Raw genomic sequence first — 26,215 nt, forward strand, 5'->3', positions numbered from 1 at the left:
TTATTGCCAAGTTGTTTTCTAAATCCTTTTATTACCACTGTCCATATGTGAGAGTGTCTACTTCAGAGTAAGTTGTCCTACAATGGGTAGTCTTTTTTTCCCTTAAGTATTTGATAAGTAAAAAAAGATATACATTTAACACTTTTTTATGGAGTTAATGATAGGTTACAATCTTGTGAAATTTCAGTTGTACATTAATGTTTGTCAGTCGTGTTGTAGGTGCACCACTTCACCCTTTGTGCCCACCCCCCACCCCACCTTTCCCCTGGTATCCGCTAAACTGTTCTTAGTCCATAATTTTAAATTCCTCATATGAGTGGGGTCATACACAGATTATCCTTCTCTTGCTGGCTTATTTCACTTAACATAATTCCCTCAAGGTCCATCCATGTTATTGCAAATGGAATGATTTTGTTCTGTTTTACAGCTGAGTAGTATTCCATTGTATATATGTACCACATCTTCTTTATCCATTCATCTGTTGCTGGGCACTTAGGTTGCTTCCACATCTTGGCTATTGTAAATAGTGCTGCAATAAACATTGGGGTGCATAGGACTTTTGGGATTGCTGACTTCAAGCTCTTTGGATAAATACCCAGTAGTGGGATGGCTGGATTGTATGGTAGTTCTATTTTTAATTTTTTGAGGAATCTCCATACTGTTTTCCATAGTGGCTGCACCAGTTTGCCTTCCCACCAGCAGTGTATGAGGGTTCCTTTTTCTCCACAACCTCTCCAACATTTGTTAGTATTAGTTTTAGATATTTTTGTCATTCTAACGGGTGTAAGGTGATATGTTAGTGTAGTTTTGATTTGCATTTCCCTGATGATCAGCGATGATAAGCATCTGTTCCTGTGCCTATTGGCCATCAGTATATCTTCTTTGGAGAAATGTCTGTTCATGTCTCCAGCCCATTTTTTGATTGGGTTGTTTGATGTTTTGTTGTTGAGTTGCGTGGGCCCAGGCGACTCGGCCCCCACTGCAGCCTTGGTCCTTCCTGCGGGAGCGGGCGGAGGTGCCGGGTGTCCGTGTGTCCGCTGGCCGCATCCTCAGTGCACCTGCTGTCTGCTGCCCTGTTGACGTTTATGTGACTGGCTCCTACCTTATGGTGTGCGTTAGCGCTACATCCTGCGTTGTGGTTACGTTCTGCCCTGTTGGTACTTTGTGCACTGTCGTTATTTTGGACGTTCTGGTTACTTGGTACTTTGTCGTGACGTTCCACACTGTCGTTCCATATTGTTACCTTGTATGTTGTGGTACTTTCTGCCCTGTCCTGACATTCTACGTTTTGTCGTGTGGAACCGGCACCAAGACTACAGAAGCCAGAATACTCACCCCCTCACCCGATTTTTGAAGAGAAAACTTTCCGGTGTCCTCTGCAGCTTCAGTATGTTTTCTCAGCCTCTAACGAGCAGGGGAAGCTGGGGCGGGCAGACCCCTTTGTTCCCAGTGCGTTTTCAGGGAGGGAACAGCTGCTTGGCTGCATCTGGGTCCCAGGCTGGGGCCTCAGCGTAGAACCCGCTCCTCCGCGAGGAGCCTGTGGCAGGTCCCCTTTAGTCGTGGGCGGGCGGGCAGGCTTTGCTTCTGGGGAGAGCGCCACCTCCCCGCTGTGCGAGCGCTGGCAGGCGGCCCCAGATCTGCCCCAGATCGGCTGTCCTTGCTGACCTGTTTGTGCCCTGTGCGTCCACACTGAGCCACAGCCGGGGTCCCTGCAGACACCGCCCCCTGCAAGGCCTCCCGCACCCTCAGCAGTCGCGCAGAGAGCTGCTCAGTCAGGGCGCGCCAGCTGTCCCCTCCCGCCTGCACAGCCGCCGGCCCGCCCGCCCGCGGGAGGGGTGGCCTGCCACCCCTCCTCCAGCCATGTGCCCTCCTCAGCCTGTGGAACGCGCGCCGCCTGGGCCGGCCCCCACAGCGCCTGGCCAGCGACGCACGGAGTGCGCTGAGCCCAGCCACCCCAACCGTCCTGCCGGGCGCAGCTGCCGCCCCGAGCCCAGCGGCCCCAGCCAGGCCCAGCCCCGAGAGCAAGAGCCAGAGCGAGGTGCCTGGCCCGGGCCCTGGCGGCCCACGCGAGCCGACATGCGGCTCCACGAGCCGTCGCTGTGCCAGGACCCCAGCCTGAGGCAGGAGCTGGCCTCACTGGCCCGCGGCTGCGACTTCGTGCTGCCCTCCCGCTTCAAGAAGAGGCTCAAGGCCTTCCAGCAGGTCCAGGTCTGCCGCATGTCACCCCCCCGGCCCACCCGGGTCCCTCCCGAGTCCCTCCCTGGTGTGGGGGGGGCGGGGGCTGCTCGCACCCACCCGTGCAGGGAGCGTGGGTCCCGCGTGAAGTCGCTGGGAGAGCTCCTAAGAGCTCGCCCGTTGCTGGAGTTTTGGCGGCAGGTGCCGCGGTGTGGCCAGGATGCAAGCCCCCAGCGCGTGGACAGGTTCTGGCTCGGGTGGGGACCTGACCCTGTGGTCCCGGTGGGAAGCCTGGCCCATGGTCACGGCCATCTCCGTGATGACACGGCCCTGTGGGACGCCTGGCCTTCTCGGCCACATGGTGTTTACTGGGCTGTGGGGATCTGCACACATGGGCCGGGCAAGTGGATGGCTCGGTGCTGATAGTGAGTAGTTGGCGTGTAGACACCCTCTCCATGGTTGTGTGTGCTCGGAGGAGTAAGACCTGCTGTGTCTACACCTTGGACGTGTTACGAGTTAGTTTGAGGGACCCAGTCGTTTGGAAGCATCAGACAGCCCGTGATCCCCAGAGTCTGTCTGTGACTCGAGGGGTCTCCGTGGCATATCTTGTCCTCGCCTCAGCTCTGGGCCGGTGCTGGGGGCAGGGCCACAGGGCTTGGGGCCGGGGCTCCTGCTCCTGAATGCCTCACCTCTTGCAGTTAGACACCCGCACTTTTTCTGTAGGCCAGGACTTAACGTCCTGTTGTGGCCAAAAAAAATGACATCCAATCAGACCGGGCCATCTGGGGGAAAAAAAGACCTGCCTTCTGCTAATATTTTAATGGGAGTTTTTCTGGGATCATATCTCAGCTTTTACACAGCTTGGGAATTTTTCCTGTCTTGTGTCTTCCAACTTCTGAAGTTTTGTCTGCAGCTGGGGAAGGTGTGAGTCTGTCCCTAGATTTTAAGGAAAGTGCCTGCATTTGGAGACCCAGGAGTGGAATCTGCCCCACGCGGGTCCTGCTTTGACGATAGGAAAACAGATGTGGGGCAGTTAGGGTTTCTCCTGATGGTCCACTGGGCTGTGTGGGAGACCCGGAAATCCCTCCAGCCTCGCCCAGGATGGTCGTGCCTGGGGGCCCGGCTCCCCACAGAGCCCATGCAGGAAAGTCTGCATTGCTTTAGGGCTGCTGCTTATCAAATGAAAATCACTTTTTGGGAATCAAACTTTATGAATTCATTTCATGGGAAGCTGTTTCTTGTCACAGAAAACATGTCTCAACCTTGCTTCTCAGCCGTGACGATGTGCATTGCGTAACGTGAGTGCTCCCTGGGCTGCAGGCGGTGGACCAGTGGGTCTTTCTCATGGGGGTTGTGGGAGGAGCAGAAGGAGAGTTCTCCTGGCTCCTTTCATCCCAAGATGTTGGAGGGCGGATTCGGGACACAGCCTTGGGGGGGTCAGCCAACATCTTTGGGAGAGGCTGGGGGTAGAGGGAGAGGCTGGGGGTGGAGGGAGGGAGGTGGTGCTTCAGCCTGACGGCCACGCCACCCGCTCAGTGGGCCCCCCTGGCCCGGAGCAGAGGACCCTGGGGCACGGCTGTGCCGTCCACAGTGGAGCCATCCCTGCTCCCGCCTCCCATGTCCACCCGCCCACCCTGCCCAGGGATTCTCGGGCCTTCTGGGCGCCAAGCAGCGCCAACTCCCGGTGGTCACTGCAGGCTCTCTCAGGCCCAGGACATGCTCGGCTCACCCCGCTGGAAGGGGTCCTGAGCGTCCTGTACCCCGGGGGTCCCATCACCCACTCTCCACAAACAGGCTCAGGCACAGTTGACGGGCGCCTCTGCTCCTCCACTCTGTCACCTTGCTGTGGGCCCGGACACGCTGTCCAGCCTCCCTGCAGGGTCCTTCAGGGCACACAGACCCCGCTGAGCGTCATTCCAGACCCCAGTGTGGCCACCCCCTGGGGACAGTCCTGGACTCTGAGCTGACCTCCCCTCCCTGGGGTGACAGCGTGGCCTCCCAGCTCTGCCTGTCCCAGATGGCAAGTGGGCCACAGTCTGGGGTCCTAGTCTGGGTGGGGTCACAGTACCCTGCAGGAAGGGTCATGAATACCCCCTTTGATCCACATTCCCAGGACCCTGGCAGCTGGAAGCGGCCCCTCTGTCCACTCGGCTGTGGATGCAGGTTCCCCTCACAGGCCACTCCAGAGCCGCACACACGCCCCCTTGGGAGCCCGTCCTGTGGGGCAGGTGCAGAGCCAGGCTGACAGTGTCCAGGCCGGGGACCCCGCTCAGCCGGGCTCCCCCGTCTGTGTCAGTGTTGGGAACACAGCTCTGCTCCCTCCTGTGAACGCGGCTGGCCCAGCAGCCTCCACAGTGAGCCCGGCCCCTCCTGTGCTGGAGGGAGATCCTTCGCACGAACCCGTGTGCAGGGCCTGGCTCCCCCGTTGTTGTCTTTGGCTCCCCTGTGTTAAACTTTGACCTCTGGCTCCCATCTGTCAGCGTGGAGTGTCGTTCACGCGTTTAGTTGGCGCACCTCCTGCCAGCTGGTGTGGAGGGTCCACGGGAGCCGAGGAGAAAGCTCGCGGCCCACAGGGGCCTCCTGTTGGGTGCAGCATCTTTGGGGCCTGGGCTCACCTGGAATCCACAGGCTGTCCCCCTGAGCTCCCTGGCCCCGTCCAGGGCCCCGTCCCGGCCTTGCTGCTGCATCCGGTCTCAGACGGGGCCGCCCAGGACGCTGCTGGGCTTGGCCGCTCCGGCCCAGCGTCCCTGCCTGGCCTGCTCTCATTCTGCCACCTGTGCCCTGTCCTGGCCCGTTGGAGTCGGAGGGACCCATCTGATGTCCCAGCACGTGCCGTCTGACCCCTCTGGGACCTGACCGTCCGAGGCTGGTGTTGGGAGGTGTGACCCCAGAGACACAGCTGGACGGATTTCTGCTGGGCTCCCCCACACCCTTCTGCGGGAGAAGAGATGCCTTTGCTTTATCCCAGGGCTTGGATTTTGGTCGTGGGGGCACCGCTCCGCCCCACTGTGTGTTCTGGGAGGCCCATGGGCGAGTCTGAGGTCCCAGGAGTGGGGTCGAGTCAGGGAGCAGGCGGCTGGGGCCCTCTACAGAAGTAGCTCTCCGTGAGGCCGTGCCCCTTGATCGGGGCTGCAGGGGGCCTGCGTGGGGCGGGGCGGGTGGGAGCCCAGGCAAGAGGCTTGGGGACCCGAATGCCCCTTGGTCGGCTGGTTGTCATTTTTTAAGAGGCCTGAGCCGTACTTTAGGACTCTCCTTTCACACACACACGTGTGTGTTTTTGCCACTTTTGTTCATTCCAGTCATCTGGCCGCGTCCCCTGGAGGTCGGGGAATGCGCCCCACGGTCCCTGCAGGACCTGCTGAGACCTGTTTTGCGGCCCAGGAGGTGGCCAGCCCCCAACGGCGTCCTGTGTGTTGGAAAAGAATGTGAGAGCTGCAGCTGTGCTGGGGCCGCATCTATTTCTGTCCCGGAGATTAAACTTGTAAATCTCCCGTGTCTGCAGCAGGCTGTTTGTTTCTCGTTGTCCGGTCAGCTCCGTCATCGCTCCGGGGAGCTGGGCCCGGCCTCCCTGGGGGCTGGACCTCTGCTTTTCCCTGCAGCGTCTGCCGTGTCCGTGTGGGGCTCCTGGGGCCGGCATCGGCCAGCTCTGAGGCATGTCGTTTCCCCTGGTCGCCTGCCCTGACGCGGTCCCTGTCTCTCTCTAGTACTGTCCACACCTCCACCTCTTGTGTGCACGTCAGTCCAGCCACCCCACGGCCCCTCTACCCTTTTCCGTCTTTTGAGAAGATGCTCACCCTCTGCACCCTTCCGTCTTATGTGTGTCTCTTGTGAATAGACACGATTCTCTTTTTCCTTTTGATCTTCATCTTTGTGCCGTTTGTCTGTTTCCACGTGTTATGACTGTTCGTCCATCTTGGTTTATTTTCGTCCTGTCCTTTCTTGCCTCCTCTTTCTCTTTTCCTCTCCTACTTTGGAGTATTCCCTTGCTCCTAGCTGACTGCTCATCCTAGAAATGGCCACTACTGGATTTTTCCAGTTGAAAAATTAATACCTTTGCCTTCCAGCTCAAAACACTCAGATGGGGGCTGGCCCAGTGGCGCAGCAGTTAAGTGAGCATGTTCTGCTTCAGCGGCCCGGGGTTCACCAGTTCGGATCCCAGGTGCAGACATGGCACCACTTGGCAAGCCATGCTGTGGTAGGCGTCCCACATATAAAGTAGAGGAAGATGGGCACGGATGTTAGCTCAGGCCCAGTCTTCCTCAGCAAAAAGAGGAGGATTGGCAGATGCTCAGGGCTAATCTTCTTCAACAAAAAAAAACAAAACTCTCAGACACTTCCATTCCATGACCCCATTCATTTTATACTGCTATTGTTGCCTTTGGAGGGTTTTTAAAAAGAAATAAAATCGCCGCCTTATGATGATTCACACAGTCAGCGTGTTGAGATTTGCCCCCCATACGCCCCTTTCCTGCATCTCCGACCTGCGTCAGGAGCACTTGGCTTCTGCCTGACGCACGGTCCCCCGCACATCCTGCACCAGCGTCTGCTGACAGTGGCCGGCTCGCTTTTGCTTTTCTTCCGTTTTGGTCTCAAACTGTCTCCATGTTGGTTTTGTGTGGCAGACACCTCCCGGGAGGTGGCGTTTGGGCGAAAGGGCAGCCGCTCTCCTCCAGCTCTGGCCCCTGCATTTCTGTCGAGAAGCTGGCTGCAGGGCTCCTGGGTCGCTCCTTTGGAGACGATGCCCTTTTCTGTTCCGTTCCATCTCTTTGTGGCAGGTTCTGAGGATCTGCCGCTGTCTTGGGTGTTGTCCAGTCTCGTCGTCCGGTGTGCAGTGTGGGTCGCTCCAAGGACTCCTGCTTGGGGTTCCTTGGGCCTCGGGTCTCAGGATGTGTCTCCAGCTCTGCAGCTGCAGGCTCAGCACCTGCGTCTCCTCCCTCCCGGGGCACGAGTCCCTCCCAGCTGTGCTGCTCTGCTCTCCAACCCAGAAAGCAAGTGTGTTTCCTGTTCTTCTGGACGTTTTATTTGGGGCTGTCTTAAGTCTCCTCACTCTTGCATCTTCAAGCCTCTCCCTGTCTTGATATATGAAGCGTGTCGGCTCTCATTCTCAACAACGTCAGAGTCCGGAGTCTTCGCCAGCCCAGCTGCTCCCTGCTTGCCGGCTCTCCCCCATGGTGCCTTCCTTTCATGTGTGTTTGTGCATTTTGATCATGAACGCCTCACTTTCCTTGGAACTTGGGGCGTTTTCTGAGTCCCGAGTTGAGGATGGTTCACCTCAGCACATCTTGCTGCTTCGGGGCACTGCTGATCTGTGGCAGCCTGACGTCGTCGGCTGGAGGGTTTGGGGACCAGGCACAGGATGTACATTTGGTTTGCACACTTGACTGGGAGTCTGCTGTGAGCTCTCGGGAGCTTCGCCACCACCCCTGCCCGCAGCCCCTTGATGCAGCACCAGCTTCCAGGCCTATGATTGTCCTTTCCTTCCTGGGGTCAGAGGTTGGTGGGGATTTATTTCCACTTCATTCTTCTCGCTGCAGGGGCAGCCCCCAGGATCCCGCTCAGGGGGCAGCCTCCGTCGAGGATGCTGGATGTTGCCTCCTGTCCCCGAGCTCTGCAACACTGTGAGGTGACGGTCACTTCACCCCCTTGAGTGCACTCCCTGAAGGCAGCGCCTGTCCAGCCTCTCCTGGCCTCGCTGGGTGCCCCTTCCCAGCGTCCATGCCCTGAGAGTCCTTCCTCTCTTGCCAGTCTGTGAGGCACTCAGGAAGATGTTTGTCAAGTGCTCTCCCCAGCATTTCCAGCTGCCTTCCTCAGAAGGGCTGGTCCGGGTACCTGGGTCTTGACAGGGCCGCAGAAAGAGCACACATGTTAGCATTTACTTCTCCCTGAGTCGATCCTGCAAGTCCAGCACCAGAACTGGGTCATCCAGTGTTGCGCTGTCCCTCAGGGAGTGAGTTGGTGGGAGACGCTTGCTTCCCCATGAGTGTGAGAGACATGGAAGGTTCCAGGCTGGGAGAGACTCACTGTGGACAGAGGGAAACAGAGTCATGTGGCCAAGTTCTCTGAGGTAGCAGCTTTCTGAACACAGCGAAAGGTGTTTTCCTTTCAGGGGAGCTCTTTGGGATGTGCGTTCCATCACTGCATATTGCTGGGGGCCTGCTCTGTGCCAGGCACTGGAGGGTAGCTGCACCTTCTAGTTGGGATGACAGAAAAGCCTACAGAGCCTGACTGGGATGACAGTACCTGTGAAGGGGCGGCAGGTGGGGTGGGATGTGTGTTCTGTCAGGGATGACCTTGTGACCTGCGGTGATGTATTCTGTGAGGGGGCAGCAGATGGGGTGGGATGTGTGTTCTGTCAGGGGTGACCTTGTGACCCGGGGTGATGGTTCCTGTGAGGGGGCAGCAGATGGGGTGGGATGTGTGTTCTGTCAGGGATGACCTTGTAACCTGGGATGATGGTTCCTGTGAGGGGGCAGCAGGTGGGGTGGGATGAGTGTTCTGTCAGGGATGACCTCGTGACCTGGGGTAACGGTTACTATGAGGGGGCGGCAGGTGGGGTGGGATGTGTGTTCTGTCAGGGATGACCTTGTGACCTGGGGTGAGGTTCCTGTGAAGGGGCGGCAGGTGGGGTGGGATGTGTGTTCTGTCAGGGATGACCTCGTGACCTGGGGTGATGGTTCCTATGAGGGGGCTGCAGGTGAGGTGGGATGTGTGGTGTGTAGGATGACCTTGTGACCTGGGGTGATGGCTCCTGTGAAGGGGCAGCAGGTAGGGTGGGATGTTTGTCCTGTCAGGGATGACCTTGTGACCTGGGGTAACGGTTACTATGAGGGGGCGGCAGGTGGGGTGGGATGTGTGGTGTGTCAGGGATGACCTTGTGACCTGGGGTGATGGTTGGTGTGAGGGGACGGCAGGTGGGAGTGGGCTCAGGCGGGGGGTGTTGTGTTGTCTATTGATGACATGCTAGTGGCAGGTGGGATCTGATCATGGTCTTAGATGAGGTAAGGCAGTGTTTGTGGGGCGCCTGGGAACAGTAGGCACAAAGGCCCTGAGGTGGGCAGTGACAGGGGCAGTCATTAGCGCCTCCACACACCCGCTGTGCCCCAGGGAGCTGTGGTGCAGTGGTTCTCAAACTCCTGACCCAGGGGACCGTCCTCCTGTACCAGCGTGTTGGTGGAAGGGACGTGTGGCACCCTCAAGGGAAGCCCTCCTGCTGGCAGCAGCCAGTGTGGCCATGCGGCGTGTCTGCAGGGCGCTGTCAAGAGCACCAAAGACCTGTGGTTGTGTCTTTGCCCCTAAGTTTGTAGCTGTCTCCCTTCCTCCCTCCCTCCATCTGCCAAATTCCCCCCAAATTCCCCCCGTCCGCATGGCTCTGACCACAGGGGCCGTCTCTCACTGCGCAGCCCATGTGGGCGTCCTCCCTCCACCATGGTCAAGCTCCCCAGGCAGTAAGCTCGCTCGTGTCCCACTCTGCTCGTCCTGTGCCGCTGTCCAGAAGGTCATGTCTCATGGAGCTATGCGTGTGTCCTTGGGGCCAGGCCTCAGGGCCCGGAGCAGAGGAAGACAGGAGCTCTGCTGTGTTCCAGGGTCAGAAGGACCCGGGCTGCCGCACGAGGCGAGGGGTTCCTGGAGATCAGCGAGCTGTGTGTCCACCCCCAGGAACAGACACACGAGCTGAGGCAGAGACAGGCCCTCACGTGGCAGCCCTGGGCGTGGAGGCCTCATGCGTGTGTGTGCGTCTGTGTGTGTGTCTCCATCGCGACCAGCAGGCCCTTCCCCGCCAGTCCTGACTGGGAGGCCCATTTGGCTGTTGGGCCCCATCCCCTTCCTGTTCCTGCCCCTGGAGACAAGCGGACCAGCAGACGGTGGGGGATGGAGAAGGAGGAACAGGTGACTGAGCCGGTGCCATCGCTGTCGTGGGAATCTCTGCGCCATGTGCTCAGGAAGCGGGTAGAAACCGTCAGATGTGGTTCATCCCGTGCAGTGTGAATACTGCCTCCTAGAGTGCTCAGTCTGCAGCTTCGGAAGACACGTTGGCGCGTCTCCACCCACAGAGGTTTGGTGAACTTGCTCCTGACGCGTGGTTTCTGCCCCTTGCGAGGCCCACACAGGACCTGGGGCTCCCCGTGCCCTTGGCCCAGGCTGGCCCCTCTGCCCGGGTGGCCCATCAGCTTCCCCCTCTCGGACTGCGGCCGAGCCTGCATCACGGGGGCCCGGTGTCCATCCTCCTTGGAACTGGCCCCCCATGTCCTTCTCTATACCTCTGGCCTCTCCTGTTGTCCGAGGCCTCCCCGCCCAGCAGGGCCATGGGAGGGTCGATGGGCCACTGTACAGACCTCAGACGTTGTCCCCGTGGTGCCGGTCGTTCTGAGTTCGTGAGCACAGGGCACGTGCTCAGATGTCATAAAGTAGCTCCCAGTGCTGCCTTGGACCATCTGTTAGACCAACGAGAGAATGAAGCCGACTACAAACGTGATCTAAAAACTCCCGTGTGGTGACAGACGTCACAAAGTAAATAAAAAGACGTGGGGCCTGGGGACGGAGGACAAAACTCACAAAGCCGAAGACACGTGCCGCCCTGGGAATGGTCAGAGGAGGAACAGAAATGACGGCACAGCGTGGAGTAGAGAAGGGGCAGGGAAGATGGTGTCCTTGCCTTTTAGACAAATGAGGAGATGCTCCACCTGGTTCAGAGTATGGTGGGGGTGGAGCATGATGCCTGTGTGGTGTCTTAGTTCCCCCAGACGGCGGAACCTCAGTTTGACAGCGCCCTCTGCTGACGGGGCAGGAGGGAATGCGGTGTCGGAGATGGTGGTGGCCCCCGGAGCTCCTCCCACAGGAGCACGTGGACGAGCCACACTCTTGCGGTGCTGAGGCCGTGCCGGCTGCCTCCCTGTGCTCCCATTCAGATTGGGGCCTTTGTAAGCTTCTTGCACTCGCTCACCTTTAAACAACGCAGGACAGGCGCCTAGCCCGTGGTGGGGACCGCCCACCTTTAGGACTGTGGTGTGTGCAGACACCAGCACCAGGGACACCAGGCCCCCAAAGCCCCCTCAGGAGGTGCTTGCATGTATCCTCACGCCTAGGACAGGAGCCACGAGCACTCGCTGCTGCTGCTGCTGCTCCACAAAGGGGCATGCTGGCCTCCCGCCCTCCCCTCACGTGTGGTGGCGGCCGGGTCACCGCGAGGTCACCAGGGCACAAAGGCCACGTTACTTCCCCAGGCAGAGCCGCCAGGACCCCAGGGCAAAGCCTTGCTCGCGGATCCCAGCCTGGATTCGCATCTGCGTAGACTGAGGATTCATGAGGAGGTCTGGTCGCCATGCGTGACTTGTGCAGATGAAGACAGACTTCCTCGTGAGTGTCCAGCGAGGTTCCAGAGCTGTCGCTTGGCAGCCCTTGGGCAGGAAATGTCCCTATGTCTCCACAGGAGGGGGGCACAGATAGTGGGCATGAGCGACACAGGGCCTGACACCACATGTCCAGGACGCCCCAGTGAGCCCACCCCGCTGCTTTCAGGGCTTCGTGTGGTGGAGTCAGCATCACGCCGTCGCCAGCTGGAGTGTGCCTGTGGCCATCCAGGGGGAGGAGGGCACCCATGGGGACGCTCGGGCCAGCCAGGGGGGCGAGGGTGAGCCTCGTGGTGGATTGCTGTGCACTGACAGCCGCAGGAAGATTTGATTTAAGTTCTTTGTCACGTTCTGTCCATTTTGTCAAAGTCCATTTCTCAGGACCGGCCTGAGTATTAACTGTGTAACGGGTCTGGCAGAAGCCGGCTGACACGGTGACAGCAACCTCGTTTTCAGGAATCACACCTGGTCGTAGGCGAGAGGCCGAGCAGTGTGTCTGCATGGAGGCGTAGCAGCGCTGTCATCCCTCTTCCTTGTCCTTTCCCAGGTGACCAGGTGCGCGGCCTCCTAGCGCTGACCAGCAGCGAACGACGTCCCTGTGACTTAGCAGCCCAGGGGTCTGTGTCAGCCCAGCCATGGACTGGGGAGAAGGCACATGGTTGACAACGGCTCCAGAACCAGCCCAGGGGCAGCCACCCCACAGTGTAGGTGCCCTGCCCTCTGCCTGGAGCGCCAGACTCCTTGTGCCTCAGTTTTCCCACCGTGAATACAGGATGCTGGTGGCACGTCAGTCACAGATTGTCCTGAACGCGGCAGTTGAGTGAGATGGCTCATGGGAAGATGTGGTCGGTGCTCAGGAAACACCAACACCGTATTGCACAAAGGTACAAGGGCAGCGACTGTGGCCGACAGCTCAGGGCATTGGGCTCGCAATTCATTCCGCCTCGCGGGAGAGAAGAAAAGAGAAAGACGGGAAAACGGAACCACCGCCACAAGGCAAGGAAACAGGAACTCAGGGGCCTGCCCCGGGGGCACAGCAGTTAAGTTTACAGGCTCCGCTTCGGTGGCCTGGGGTTCGCGGGTTCGGATCCCAGGCGCAGACCTAGCACCGCTCGTCAAGTCACGCTGAGGCGGCCTCCTTCATATGAAGTAGTAGACGATTGGGACAGATGTTAGCTCAGTAACAGTCTTCCTCACAAAAAATTAAAAAAATGAAAAATGGCCCTCAGTCTTTGTTCCAGAAATCGAGGGGAAAAGTTATCTTCCTCAAAGCGAATCGTGGGCACCCCCAGCAGATCTGTTGAACCGAACCCTCTCCTTCCAAGGAGGCAGCTCTGGGTGTGGCTTCCCCTCCCGCCTGTCCCTGGGCCACGGTGGGTGTGGTTTTGGCTCAGTGCTGCTGTGCAGGGCTGTCACATCAGGACTCAGTGATTCTGACACTGTAACCCAATCCCCGTGGAACAGGACATCCCGGGCTGGGAGGAGGGGGATCAGCCTGTGTCCCTGGGTGCTGACTCGGGCCGAGTCTCGTGAAGGGTGGGCCCGAGGTCATCGTCCAGCCTTTGCTCTGCTCTGAGGCTTAGTCCACAGTGTGGTCCTCGTGCTTCCCACCGTCCATGGCAGATCCACCTCGCTCAGCACAGCCGGCCTGCAATAGGTGCCGGAACCTCAGGGCCGCCCTTTGCAGCCTCTCCTTTCTGATCACCGTGCCGTCCACATCTGCCTCTCGGCTCTCAGCACTGAGGTGACCCTGCGTCAAACCCCTGACTGTTTTATTTGCCCTGTTGTGATCACAGGGCTCATTGTCGTGCGTCTGCAGGCTCTCCCCATAGCCCCCCAGTACAGCAGACTCAGGACAGCAACACCTCTGGACGTGTTGCTGTCGTCTGTGGGTCACGTCAGTGGGGCAGGACAGAAAGCGTTTACAAGTGACTCCTCCTCCTAGTGCTGGAGGGAAAACAGACAGGTGACACAGGGCGTCCCGGGACATGACTGAGGGGACGCGAGGCCGTCCCGAGATGTGACTGAAGGGGACATGGGGCCATGCTGAGACGTGACTGAGGGGATGCGGGGCCACCCTGAGACATGACTGAGGGGGACATGGGCCCCTCCCGAGACGTGAGTGAGGGGGACGAGGGACCGTCCCGGGACGTGAGTGAGGGGATGCAGGGCCGTTCTGAGACGTGACTGAGGGGATGCAGGGCCGTCCCGAGACGTGACTGAGGGGGACGTGGGGCCATCCTGAGACGTGACTGAGGGGACGTGGGGGGCCATCCCAAGACATGAGTGAGGGGGACGTGGGGCCATCCCGAGACGTGACTGAGAGAACATGGGCCGTCCCTGAGATGGACTGATGGACTGAGGAGGACACTAGCCGGTCCCAGAGGCTGCAGCTGGGTGATGAAGAGGCCCCCGTTGCAGGACGAGATGTGTAGGACACCCGCAGGTTTCAGTGGGGAGCCGTGTTGACTGTGTATCCTGGTGGCAAATTGGTAGTGCTGTTGGTGTCTGGTGTTCCAGCCCCTGGTCCCTGTGGCATGAGGCGGTGGCTGCATGAGCTGTGCTCTGTCACTCGGCCTTGGGGAGGGTGGCTGACATGTGAGTGCCCCGTGGCGCATGGAGGGGACCCCCCACCTGGGCGTTCGGGCCTGCTGGCGGTGCCATTCCTCTGGGTAAGAACCACGCTGTGCCCGGTCACTGGGCCGGCCCTGAACCCTCTGTGGTGTTTCCTCGGCCTGCTGTGTTGTGTGTGTGTCTCCTGCACGCTCAGGGTCTGCAGGTCCTATGTGGTCCCGTGGTGTCCCGTGTGCATTGGGTTCCCCAGACCTTGTTGAGTTGGGGACCCTCACAGTGCACTCTCCTGACCATCTGCCCACTCCCGGCCCCATCAGCCCCCGTGGCCTCAGGCATTGGGTTTTTGCTGCTCAGTCCAGTCCTTCCCCAGTAGGACGCTGGGCTGTTCCTGCCTCCTGAGACTGTGGCCTCGTGTCCCCAGCCCTAGAGAATGTAGGGTGTAGACCGGAGATGCGTCCATGGGCCAGACTGTGCCTCCCCGTCACTGCCCGTCGAGGCCGACCGGGTGCCTGGTCCTCGGCGGCCGTCTACGACCCGGCTCCCAGGAGCTGTTTCTGGCCCCAGAAGGCCTCTCCTGAGTCAGCAGGGAGATGCTGCTGAGTCCTGCTGGGCGACCGTGCCCACCGTAGTGGGAACAGCGAGCCTCATGGGCTCGGCCTCAGAGGAGATTCAGAGCCTCTCCCCCCTCGGTGCTGCAGACCCGGCCTGGGGCCAACTTTCGGCAGTCATTCCTTAACCGGGTCCACTGAACAGCTCTTTCTGCTTGGGGGCATTTTAAACAACCGTGTTTTATATACAGAGTCCCCCCTTCCGCCTGTAACGACAGCCCCACAGCAGGTCAGCTCCCTGAATCCCCGAGGGCACGTCCCGACACCACTGTGTCTTGGAAAGCATGTCAGGAGGTCAAACTTCTCCGAAGTAGTTGCTGCTGAAGGTGCTGGCTTCACTTGGGGTGGCTCAGCTGCCGTTCTGCCTTCTGGCGAGAAAGAGGCTGCAGGGCCAGATCCTTTCCCGGAGGGCCATCCCAGGTCAGGTGACAGACGTACGTCCCATTCTCCGGGAGGCACACGTGGGAACCAGCGACTGCAGGTGTGGGCCCCAAAGAGAGGCCACACCTGTCCTGGCTGTGAGCGAGCGCCATTGACGGCCCGCCTGGAGGACCCTGACCCCAGGAGGACTGCGGGGCAGGCTCCCCACAAGGACCTGTGCCAGCCTCCCTGGCAGCCTGGGCCGTCAGCTGTCACTGTTGCGGGGTCACACTGAGGCAGGGCTGGGGGAGGCTCAGCAGTGTGGATCAGTGGTATGTGACGCTCTCTTGTGGTGTGTGACCTTTCGGATGCGGGTGGCCTCATGGCTGGAGTTGGCCCCCAGGATTGTCTGGCGTTCTGTGCACATTGGGGTTCCGTGGCCCCGTGCGCTCACTTTGAGAACGGTGCCGCCCCTGTCTGTTACGGGTTCATGTGAGGACGATGTTTCCTGTTCCCAAGTCCTCACCACCTGTCTCATTTCTCAGGTCCAGACAAAGGAGGAGCCCCTGCCACCAGCCAGCAGCCAGAGCATCCCCACCTTCTACTTCCCCCGAGGCCGTCCGCAGGGGACAGTGAACGTCGATGCCGTCATCGCCAAGATTGAGCGGACCTTCGCCCAGTTTCCGCACGAGAGAGCCACCATGGAGGACATGGGCAAGGTGGCCAAGGTGGGTGCCCTGCGTGCTGCCTCTGGGCAGCACCGCGTTCACGGGTTGGTGCTTGTGTTCTGTTTTCAGGATCTGAAACACAGTGGAGACTCTGTATTAACGGTTGTGCCAAATATTGAAGACAGACATGCCTGTGCGTTGTTGCCCTCCCAGATGGAGCAGCGTTCACCTTTGCATTTTTTAAGCAACTGATCCCCTGAGGTCCAGCCTGGCCCTTCCTCTGCGCCCTCCTGCCCCCTGTCTCTCCCTGTGTAGGGTGGGTGCTAGTGGACCCACAGTCCATGCGCAGCAACATGTCGATTTTGAACTTAGCCTAACACATGATCCCCCGTGCATTGTCTCACCATTTGGTTTTGAAATTCGGTGGCATGTCTCCAGGCCATCCATGTTGACATGTGTAGACACATGTAGACGAGCACAATCGTGGTTTCCCACATCGCCTCAGCCGCGTGGGAAGGCTCCCGTGTAGCCGGCGGCTGGCACGGCCCCTCCTGGGTGCTGGCGTTGACGCGTCCCGCTCCCCCATGGATCGGGCTGCCTTGGGCTGTGCTCCTGAGCTCCGCCTTCAGGCCGCATTGGGGTGCTTGTGCTTCCCCTTTGCCCCTGTGCTTCCGGGGTGCTTTCTCTCTCTTTCTTCATCCCCACCCTCCCCTCTGGAATGTCTCTTCCTATTCTGGATGCTGACCTTCCGTCCATGTGTGTTGTGAGCAGGTTCTGTTCCACCTGCTGAATGGTTCACGTGCTTCCTTTTGCTTGCAGTTTTTAGGGCTTGTCCTCTTTTCTTGTTGGAACTGCTTTATTGAGATATAAGTCTCGGACCACAGTTCACCCATTTAAAACGTACAACTCAGCACAATGCAGTGTATGCCCGGAGTTGTGCAGCCATCATCGTAGTCAACTGGAGGACATTTTTGTCACCCCCTAAAAGAAACCCTGTACCCTTTAGCTGTCATCCCCCCTCCCCCACCCCCAACTAATCCACTTCCTGTCTCTGTAGGTTCGAGTATCCTGGACATCTTATGTAAACAGATCCATACCATGTGTGGCTTTTTGTGTCTGCCTTCTTTCCCTCAGCACACAGCCAGACCCGGGCGACACTGGGGGCTCGGCTCCAGGCCCCCACAACAAAGTGAATGTCACCATAAAGCAAGTCACACGAATTGTTTGGTTTCCGAGTGCAGATAAAAGTTAGGTTTATGCTATGCTGTAGTCTAAGTGGGTGATAGCATTATGACTAAAGAAAAGTGCATACCCTAATTAAAAAATACCATATTGCTAAAAAATGCTAACCAGCACCTGAGCCTTCAGCAAGTCATCTTCTCTTTGCTGGTGGAGCATCTGGTGAAAAACGCAATAAAGCAAAGCGCGGTAAAGCGAGGAGCAATAAAGGAAGTGCTTTATTGCAAAATAAAGCAAAAATACAAGTGAGCCTGTGTTTTCAAGGTTCGTCTGTATTGGGGCGTGTGTCAGTGGCACGTCCTTTCAGCGTCCCGTTGTGCATTTATCCATTCATCAACTGGTGGACGTCTGGGTTGGCCCACCTTTGGGCTGTGGTGCACAGGGCTGCTGGAACACGCGTGTGCGAGTCTTGGTGTGCAGGTGTAGGGTTCTCTCAGATATACACACCTAGGAGTGGAATTGCTGGGACACATGGCGACACCATGTTTAACGCTTTGAGGAGCCACAAGACCATTTCCCAAAGCAGCTGCCCCATTTTGCATTCCCACCGGCAGCGTAGGAGGGTTCCGATCTCTCACACCCTCGCCAGCACTTGTGTCTTGCTGATTGTAGACAGCGTGTCCTAGGGGGCACGAAGTGTCTCCTGGTGGTTTTGACTCGCATTTCCCTGAAGACTGTCATGTTGAGCAGCTTTTCATCTGCTTATTGGCTATTTGTGCATCTTCTTTGTAGAAATGTTTGTTTAGATCCTGTGCCCGTTCTTTAACTGGATTGTCACTTTATTGTCCAATTGTAAGAGTTCTTTATATATTCTAGATTCAAGTCCCTTATCCAATACTTGGTGTGCATTTTTTCCCATTCTCTGAGTTGTTTTTTTTTTTTAATTATATGTACTCAGCACCTGAAAAACTGAGAATTGACCTGAGTCTTTTTTAACCTTTTCTTTTTTGCTGAGGAAGACTGGACCTGAGCTAACATCTGTGCCAGTCTTCCTCTATTTTGGATGTGGGCTGCTGCAACAGCATGGCTTGTTGAGCGGTGTGTAAGTCTGTGCCCAGGATCTGAACCCACCAACACTGGGCCACTGAAGCAGAGTGTGCAAACTTAACTACTGTACCACCAGGCTGACCCCTTTTTTCAGTTTTTGATAGTCTTCCATGATGCCAAAAAGTTTTTGTTTGTTTGATAAAGTTCACTTTATCTGTTTTTTCATTTGTTGCCCGTACTTTTGCCGTCATATCCAAGAAATCATTGCCAGATGCAAGGTCATGAAGATTTGCTTTTGTTTTTTCCTGAGAGTTTCTAGTTTCGGCCTTTACGTCTAGGTCTTTGATCCATTTTGAGTTAATTTTTGAATATAGTGATGCAGCGGTCAAACTCCATTTTTTACGTCTGGAAATCCAGTTGTCTCAGCACCAAGGCTGAAGAGACCATTCTTTCCCCGTCCAGCGGCCCTGGCCCCCTTGTTGAAAATCAGTTCCCCATAAATATGAGGGTTTAGTACTGGATTCTGATTCTAGCCCTTGACCTGTCCTTGTGTCTTTATGCCAGTTCCACCCTGTCTTGATTACTGCTGCTTTGTAGTCGGTTTTGAAATGGGACGTGTGAGTCCCTTCTCAAGCTTGTTTTGGCTCTCCGTGGACCCTTGCAACTCCTTATGGATTTTAGGGTCAGCTTGTCAGTTTCTGCAGAGACGCCAGCTGGGGTTCTGCTGGGCTCGCGTTGACTCTGTAGATCGGTGTGGGGAGTATGGCCGTCTTACTACTGTCTTCTCATCCGTGTGCATAGGACGTCTTCCACTCATTTAGGTCTTAGTTTCTTTCGAAGATGTTTTGTAGTTTTCAAGTATAAGTTTTGCACATCTTCTGTTAAATTTGTTCTGAAGCATTTTATTCTTTTTGATGCTATTATAACTGGAATGCTTCTCTGAATTTTATTTTCAGCTTGTTCATTGCAAGTGTATAAAAATGCAATTAATTCCTGTGTACTGATCTTGTATCCTGCAGTCCTCTGAACTCATTTATTCGTTCTAATAGTGTTTTAGCGTATTCCTTAGGATTTTGTGTGTACATGATCATGTTACCTGCGGCTAGAAATAGTTTCGCTTCTTCCTTCCCGGTGTGGATCTGTTATTTCCTCGTCGCGCCCGACTGCTCTGGGAAGAACCTGTAGCGTGGTGTGGTGTTGATGTCCGAGAGTGGAGGTTCTTGATCCTGCCCTTGGGAAAAGCATCCAGTCCTTCACCGCTAAGCATGCTGTGAGCGTGGGTTTTCACAGATACCCTTTATCGGGTTGGGGACCTTCCTTTCCATTCCTGGTTTGGTCAGCGTTTTTATCAAGAAAAGATGTTAGCTTGGTCGGATGCTTTTCCTGTGTCTGTTGAGAGGCCCGTGTGGTTTGGTTCTTTATTCTATGGATGAGGTGCATTACGTGAGTTGGTTTTTCCAATGTTAAACCAACCTTGCGTTCTGGAGCAAATCCCACTTGGCCATCGTGTGTGGTCCTTTTTCTGCGTGGCTGGATTTCACTGGCTGGTATTCTGTGGATGGTTTTTGTGTCCGTATCCAGAAGAGATACTGGCTGGCAGTTTTCCTGTGATTCCTGTGTCTGGTTTTGGTATTAGGGTAACACTGGTCCAAGAGGAAGATCGGAAGTGTCCCCTTCTCTTCTGTTAGAGATCGCCTTTTTAAAGTATGTTTTTAAATTTTGTTTTATAAGTATGTAAAAACGTACATGGTTCCAAGGTCAAAACTCACAAACCAGATATATTCCCATAAGTCCAGAGTCTACCCCTGTCTGTTCAACTCTGCTCTCTTCCTCCCCCATAAGTAACAGTTTTCATAAATTTGGCTTATCCTTTATTTTTTAATATGAGCAAATACCTACAAATATACATCTGTGTATGTACACACATATTTAATTTCTTCCCTTTCTTGGATGAGAAGTAGCACGCTGTTCTATGCTTGGGTGTGTTCTCTCTGAACATTATGGGTGGCGATCACTCCCCATTGGCGAGGTGGCCCTCGCTTTGCATGTTCGTGTGGGAGCATGAAAGTGACCCCACGAGCTGAAACCTGTGTAGCTTTTCTACTTCTTTGGCGGCTTTCTCCGGGCACGGTTGCTGGGCGAGAAGCAGTGGGTGTCTGCTGTGGACAGTTTGGTGAGTTCCAGTGGGTCTGTCAAGCCGTCAGCACAGTCAGCATGATGAGCGTCTCCACTGGCCCCTAAACTCTGCTTCATTCTCATCCCTCCCGCCCCCAGCCCCAGGCTCCCTGTGGTCACTATTGATTAGGGATTTCTAGAATTGTACATAAACTAAATCATACTGCAGATACTTTCATTCTTTTTATGGTGGTAAAATTCACATAAAGTTCCACCAGCATTTTAACCATTTTAAGATGTACAATTCAGGGGCCTTTATTTCATAGACAGTGTTGCACAACCATTACCACTGTCTGGTTCCCGAACATTCACATCCCCCTACAAGGGAATCCCGGGTTCTGTAGCAGTCACTCCCCATTCCCCACGCCCAGCCCCTGGCAACCATGAGTCCCCTTTCTGTCTGTGGATTGGCCTGTTGTGTTTCAAAAAGATCTGGGCAAAAGTTTTGATACAAATGAAAATAAAACCAAACCCACCTTCCCTAAGCGTCATTTTTTAAGAACAGCCAGAGAAGTGTGATGGTTTGGTGCCTAAGCTTCCTTTCCTGCTGAAATTCTCATCCAGCCTGGCACCAACCTGAAGGAAATCACCTCACTCCTCATGCTCATCGCCCTTCCCTCTTGGGACCTGGGACCTTCCTCCCAGGACCTTGGGGTTAGGGGCTAATAATGGAAGTGAAGTCACTTAGAAAACACAGAAAAGCAACTTTAGGAGATATGTCACTTCAGGTAATCTAATCCCATCCATCAAACAAAATCTGCAAGTGTTTGGTGGTGAGGATGTGGTCTATTTTCCAGAAATCACAGACAGCTTATATTGCTTCCTGTGAAAACTTTTTCACCTCCTGTACAAGCTCCCATCCAACCCAAGTACGTTTCTTAAGTAGTCTCAACAGAAAAACTAACCTGAGAATGATTTAACGGGACTTTCAATTCTAAAAGATCCAGTGTCAAACGCTTTATGATCAACTTCCTTTGGCACCGCAGAGCCCACGGCCTCAGCACGCTCTCCCGGCTGCATCCTCTCTCTCATTGCCTTCTTCACAGCAGCGAGGCGACCCCCATCTGCGATCCCAGCATCATCATGTTTTGGTTCACTCGCTATACCCGAGACAACTTTTTCCTACAAAGAGAAATTATGACATTTACTAAAGCAACTCATTACCATCTTATAAGAAAAATGAATAAAGCATGCCTAAAATATTTCACACATCCATCTTATGCTTATCAAGTTCCTAGTATGTGCTAAACATGCTGGGGGTCAAAGGTAAAGGACAAAGTTCCTGCCCTCAAGGAGTTAGTTGTGGTTGTCGTTTAATGTAAACAAAGATAGGACCCTTCAACATGTCTAAAAACTGATGGAAAAGAGAGAACAAGGCTAACTGATGGGATGAGAGGTCAATGACTAAGAGATCTGGGGGAATGGTTCCAAAGTACAGATAAAAGATTAGTTTGATTTTAACTGTTCAGTAGTCTTAACGGTGGCCTATAAAATAATGTAGGAGAGAAACACTGGTGGTAAGGGGCAGAATTACAAGGCTCCGACATAATGCTGTCTTGACACAGCCGTTATCTGCGTCACTGATGGTGTTATGTCCCCAGGACTAAGCACCCGATAAGAAATGCGCACGGCAGGTCCAAATGTCCCAGCATCCTTCCTGTTTAACAGACTTGAAATTCATTCAATCAATCTCGTCACTGTCCTCAGGGCCTTTGTCATTAGTAAGACATTACTAACGTCTTACTAAGACATTACTTCATTAGTAAAATAAGGAGACTTCATTAGTAAAACAATCCTACAATAATCCTTTAATACTCTAACATCTTAAACTCCTAAGACAGAATTCAAAACAGAGTTTTTATTTGGATTACACAGCATAATAAAGTACCAGTTTAGAAACCTGATTTTACAACCAGAGGCATTTTTCTAAAATCTAAAAGAAAAAGTGGCAGGGCTCCAAGCTGGCTTGAGAAGTAGCAATTCTGAACCAAAAGCTTGGAGTTAAAATATTTTGGGAAAAAAATTAGTACAAATAGATAAGAATGGAATCTATCATGTCAACAAAGCCAATTTTACAGAGAAAATAGGAAATTTTACATGATAAAATTTGGGAAGAAGAGAGAGAGTCTAAGAGTCATTGTTCCTCTTTTCTACTTAAAAAGTTCTTTCATTTTGAAATATATCACGCACAAGAGTATAGAAAGCAGAGATGGCATAACCTGTGGGTTAAGAACATGGGTTCTGGAATGAGAAACCCAGCTCCACCCTGGGCACGTGCTCGAGTCTTCCTGGCCTCAGATTCCCCACCCGGGGATAACGGCACCCACCTCACAGGACTGTTGTGAGGATTAACTGAGTCAATGTGTGTGAGGGCCTGGGAAGCATAGTTGGCACATTATATAAATTATGTACTACTGCTATTATTACTGCAAAACAATGTATAGGTACAGTTTAAAGAATAAAACACACTGGTACATACCGTTACTTAGCAACTCAGAAGCTCTCAGGAGGACCAAATCCAATCTCAGCCCCACCTCCCCCGCCAGAAATAACCATCCTGAATTTTGTGTTGACCTTTCCTCACTCTTTCAAGACAATCAGGACATTGTAATAGATGACACGTTTTGTGAAATGAAAAACCTGAAGCTAAATGTTTCTAAAGCTTAAATTCATTAAAGTAAAAGTCTATATTAGAAATCCACAAATTTACCTGAAACACATCTTTGCTCGTATTGCTGGCTTTCTCCCATCCACACTCCTCAAGTATGGTCAGATTGTTGAATTTCTGGCGTAGATCCTGTATCTGTTAATAAATGAAGCACAAGTTTATCAGATTAATGCTAACCATATTAAATTTACAAATTAATGCATAAAAGCTTCAAACAAATTGACAACGACTTGGACTGGTGACATAAAATTAGACTGTCATTGTCAATTTTGTATTCAAATGAATTCTTATGGTAAAATTGTTCATTGTTATTTTATGTTAAAAATCTACATAAAGGATGTCATATGTGAATAACTCCCAAACTATTTTGATGACTAAAATGGTAGGAGAGATATCCTAAATTATACAGTGTGAACACAATCTCTCCGTTTTTTTTTTGTTTTTTTGTTTTTTTTTTACAGTTTATTTATCCCTTCTCCTACTGAGGAGCATATCCATTGCTTCCAAGTCTTGGCAATTATGAACAATGCTGCTATAAACATCTGTGCACATGTTTGTCTGGACACAGGTTTTCAGCTCATTTGGGCAAACACCAAGGAGCGTGACTGCAGCATCGTATGGTAAGACTCTGTTTAGTTTTGTAAGAAACTGCCAAACTGTCTTCCAAAGTGGCTGCACCATTTTGCACCCCCACCAGCTATGAATGAGTGCTCCTGTTGCTCCACATCCTCACCAACATCCGGTGCTGTCAGCGGTTTGGATCTTTGCCATTCTAATAAGTGTGTACTAGTGTCTCATTTTACTTTTAACTGGCAATTCTCTAAGGGCATATGATGTTGAGCATCTTATCTTTTCATACACTTACTTGCCATCCATCTGTCTTCTTTGATCAAGTGTCTGTCTGTTCAGTTCTTTTGTCCATTTTTAAATCAGGTTGCTTGTTTTATCATTGTTGAGTTTTAAGAGTTCTTTGTATATTTTAGAAAACAGTCCTTTATCAGATAGGTCTTTTGCAAAAGTTTCCCCTAGTCTGTAGCTTGCCTTCTCTTTCTCTTGACATAATCTCATTTTATTTTCATTTTTATTGTTTTGGTGAGGAAGATCGGCCCTAACATCTGTTACCAATCCTCTTCTTTTTTCGCTTGAGGAAGACTGGCCCTGAGCTAACATCTGTGCCAGTCTTCCTCTATTTTGTACGTGGGTCACCACCACAACATGGCTTGATGAGTGGTGTAGGTCCATGCCTGGGATCAGAACCCGCAAACCCTGGGGCAATGAAGTGGAGTGTGCCAAATTTAACCACTATACCACTGGGCTGACCCTGGCACAATCTCATTTTAAAGGATTCAAATAATATACATACTAGCAGGATGGGAATGTATGATCCCATCCTTCTGGTATTTCCAATCTCCTCAAAGTGGTAACCACTGTCAACAGTTGGGTAAATATGCTTTGAGTCTCCGTTTATACAAATAGGTACTCTATTTGCATTTATACAAATAGGTACTCTATTTGCATTTATACAAATAGGTACTCTCAATCTCCCTTTCTCAAAAAAATTTAAATGTCAAAAAGACTCAGGATTACACTTATGACCAATTGATTTTCAACAAAAGTGCCAATGCAATTCAGTGAGGAAAAGATAGTTTTTTCCAACAAACAGGACTGAGAAAAGTGGATATCTGCAAGAAAAAATATGAATTTGGGCTCTTTCCTACACCATACACAAAAATGAACTCCAGAGCCAGCCCTGATAACCTAGTGGTCAAAGTTCAGTATGCTGTGCTTCGACAGCCCAAGTTCAGTTCCTGGGTGTGGAACCACGTGACTTGTCTAGCAGTAGCCATGCTGTGGTGGCAGCTCACACAGAAGAACTAGTAGGACTTACAACTAGAATACACAATTATGTACCAGGGCTTTGGGGAGGAAAAAAAAGAGAGGAAGACTGGCAACAGATTTGCTCAGGGCAAATCTTTCCTAGCAAAAAATAATTAATCACAACTTAATTTTTTTAAAAAATGAACTCCAATTGTTCACAGACCTAAGTGAAAGAGATAAAGCTTTTAGAAGTAAACATAAGATAAAATCTTTGTGACCTATGGTTAGGCAAAAAGAGTTCTTGGAAATAATGCCAAAATCACAACATTAAAAAAATTGATAAACTGAACTTCATCAAAATTAAAAACAGCTGTGTTCCAAAAGATACCATTAAGAAAATTAAAGAACAAGCCACAAACTGGGAGGAAATATTTGCAAATATTTCTGATAAAGGACTTGTATCCAGAATATACAAAGAACACTTACAACTCAATAATAAAAAGACAGACCCAATTAAAAATGGGCAAAAAGATTTGAATAGATATTTCACCAAAGACGACATACAAATGTCTAATAATAAGCACATGAAAAGATGCTGATCATCATTACTCATTAGGGAAATGCAAATCAAATCTACAATATGACAGTTCACACCCCACAGGATGGCCGATACTAAGAGAGACAGGAGCAAGCACTGGTGAGGATGCGGAGCAACAGGAGCTCTCACACACTGCTGGCGGGCACGTGAAAGGGTGTAATCAATTTGGAAAGCAGTTTGGCAGTTTCTTAAATAGTTAAACAGAAATTTACCACATGATCCAGCCATATCTACCCAAGTGAAAGAAAACATGCCCACATGAAGATTTGTAAGTGAATATTCATAGATTATTCGTAATCGTCAAATAGTGGAAATGTCCATCAACTGGACAATACAGACTGATGTCTCCATGAACCGCTACTCAGCCATGAAAGGAACAAAGTACAGGCATGTGCTGCAACATGGAGGAACCCCAGAGACACCACGCCGAGGGAAAGAAGCCACATACAAAAGACCACATATTGGGTGATTCTTAGAATGAAACGTTCAGAAAAAGCAAATCTACAGAGACAGTAAGGAGACTCGTGGTTGCTTGGGACTGGGAGTGGCAATGGGAACTGACTGAAAACAGGCAAGAGGCATCTTTCTGTGGTGAGGAAAACGTTCTAAGTTTGGATTGCAGCGACGGTTGCACAACTCTGTAAATTTACTAAACATCATTGACTTTTACACTTAGAATGGGCAGATTTTATCATATGTAGATTGTTTATCCTCAGTATAGCTCTTTAAAATAAATAAAAGCCCCAGGAGCCAACTTGAAGAGGCTCCCACTGGCCAAAACTGGGAAATGAGCATCACTAAAGATAATGACTGTAAAAGATGCCAACACAAATACTTTTAAATCCATAAAATAATTATGATACTAAGAAAGACAAAATTAATTGGTCACCATTGAAGGATGCTAGTGAACCAACTCATTATTATGTCAACTGGTCATAAAGTGACTCCATAAACACTATTCACTTCTGCGCCATATAATTACCAGAATATTGTGTTTC

General features: G+C 52.7%; 1 protein-coding gene across 1 annotated transcript in view; it reads left to right on the forward strand.

Moving 5' to 3' along the window:
* Positions 1-1,702: 1,702 nt before the first annotated feature.
* Positions 1,703-26,215, forward strand: part of LOC139039769 (serine/threonine-protein phosphatase 2A regulatory subunit B'' subunit beta-like) — a 56,029-nt gene continuing 31,516 nt past the window's right edge. Inside the window, exons 1-2 of the mRNA XM_070503478.1 lie at positions 1,703-2,208; positions 15,610-15,792. Of these exons, the coding sequence (XP_070359579.1) occupies positions 1,861-2,208; positions 15,610-15,792 (531 nt within the window). The 5' untranslated portion in view covers positions 1,703-1,860. The remainder of the gene's footprint in view (positions 2,209-15,609; positions 15,793-26,215) is intronic.

Source organism: Equus asinus, unplaced genomic scaffold (genome assembly GCF_041296235.1).
Source record: "Equus asinus isolate D_3611 breed Donkey unplaced genomic scaffold, EquAss-T2T_v2 contig_193, whole genome shotgun sequence".
Lineage (NCBI taxonomy): Eukaryota > Metazoa > Chordata > Mammalia > Perissodactyla > Equidae > Equus > Equus asinus.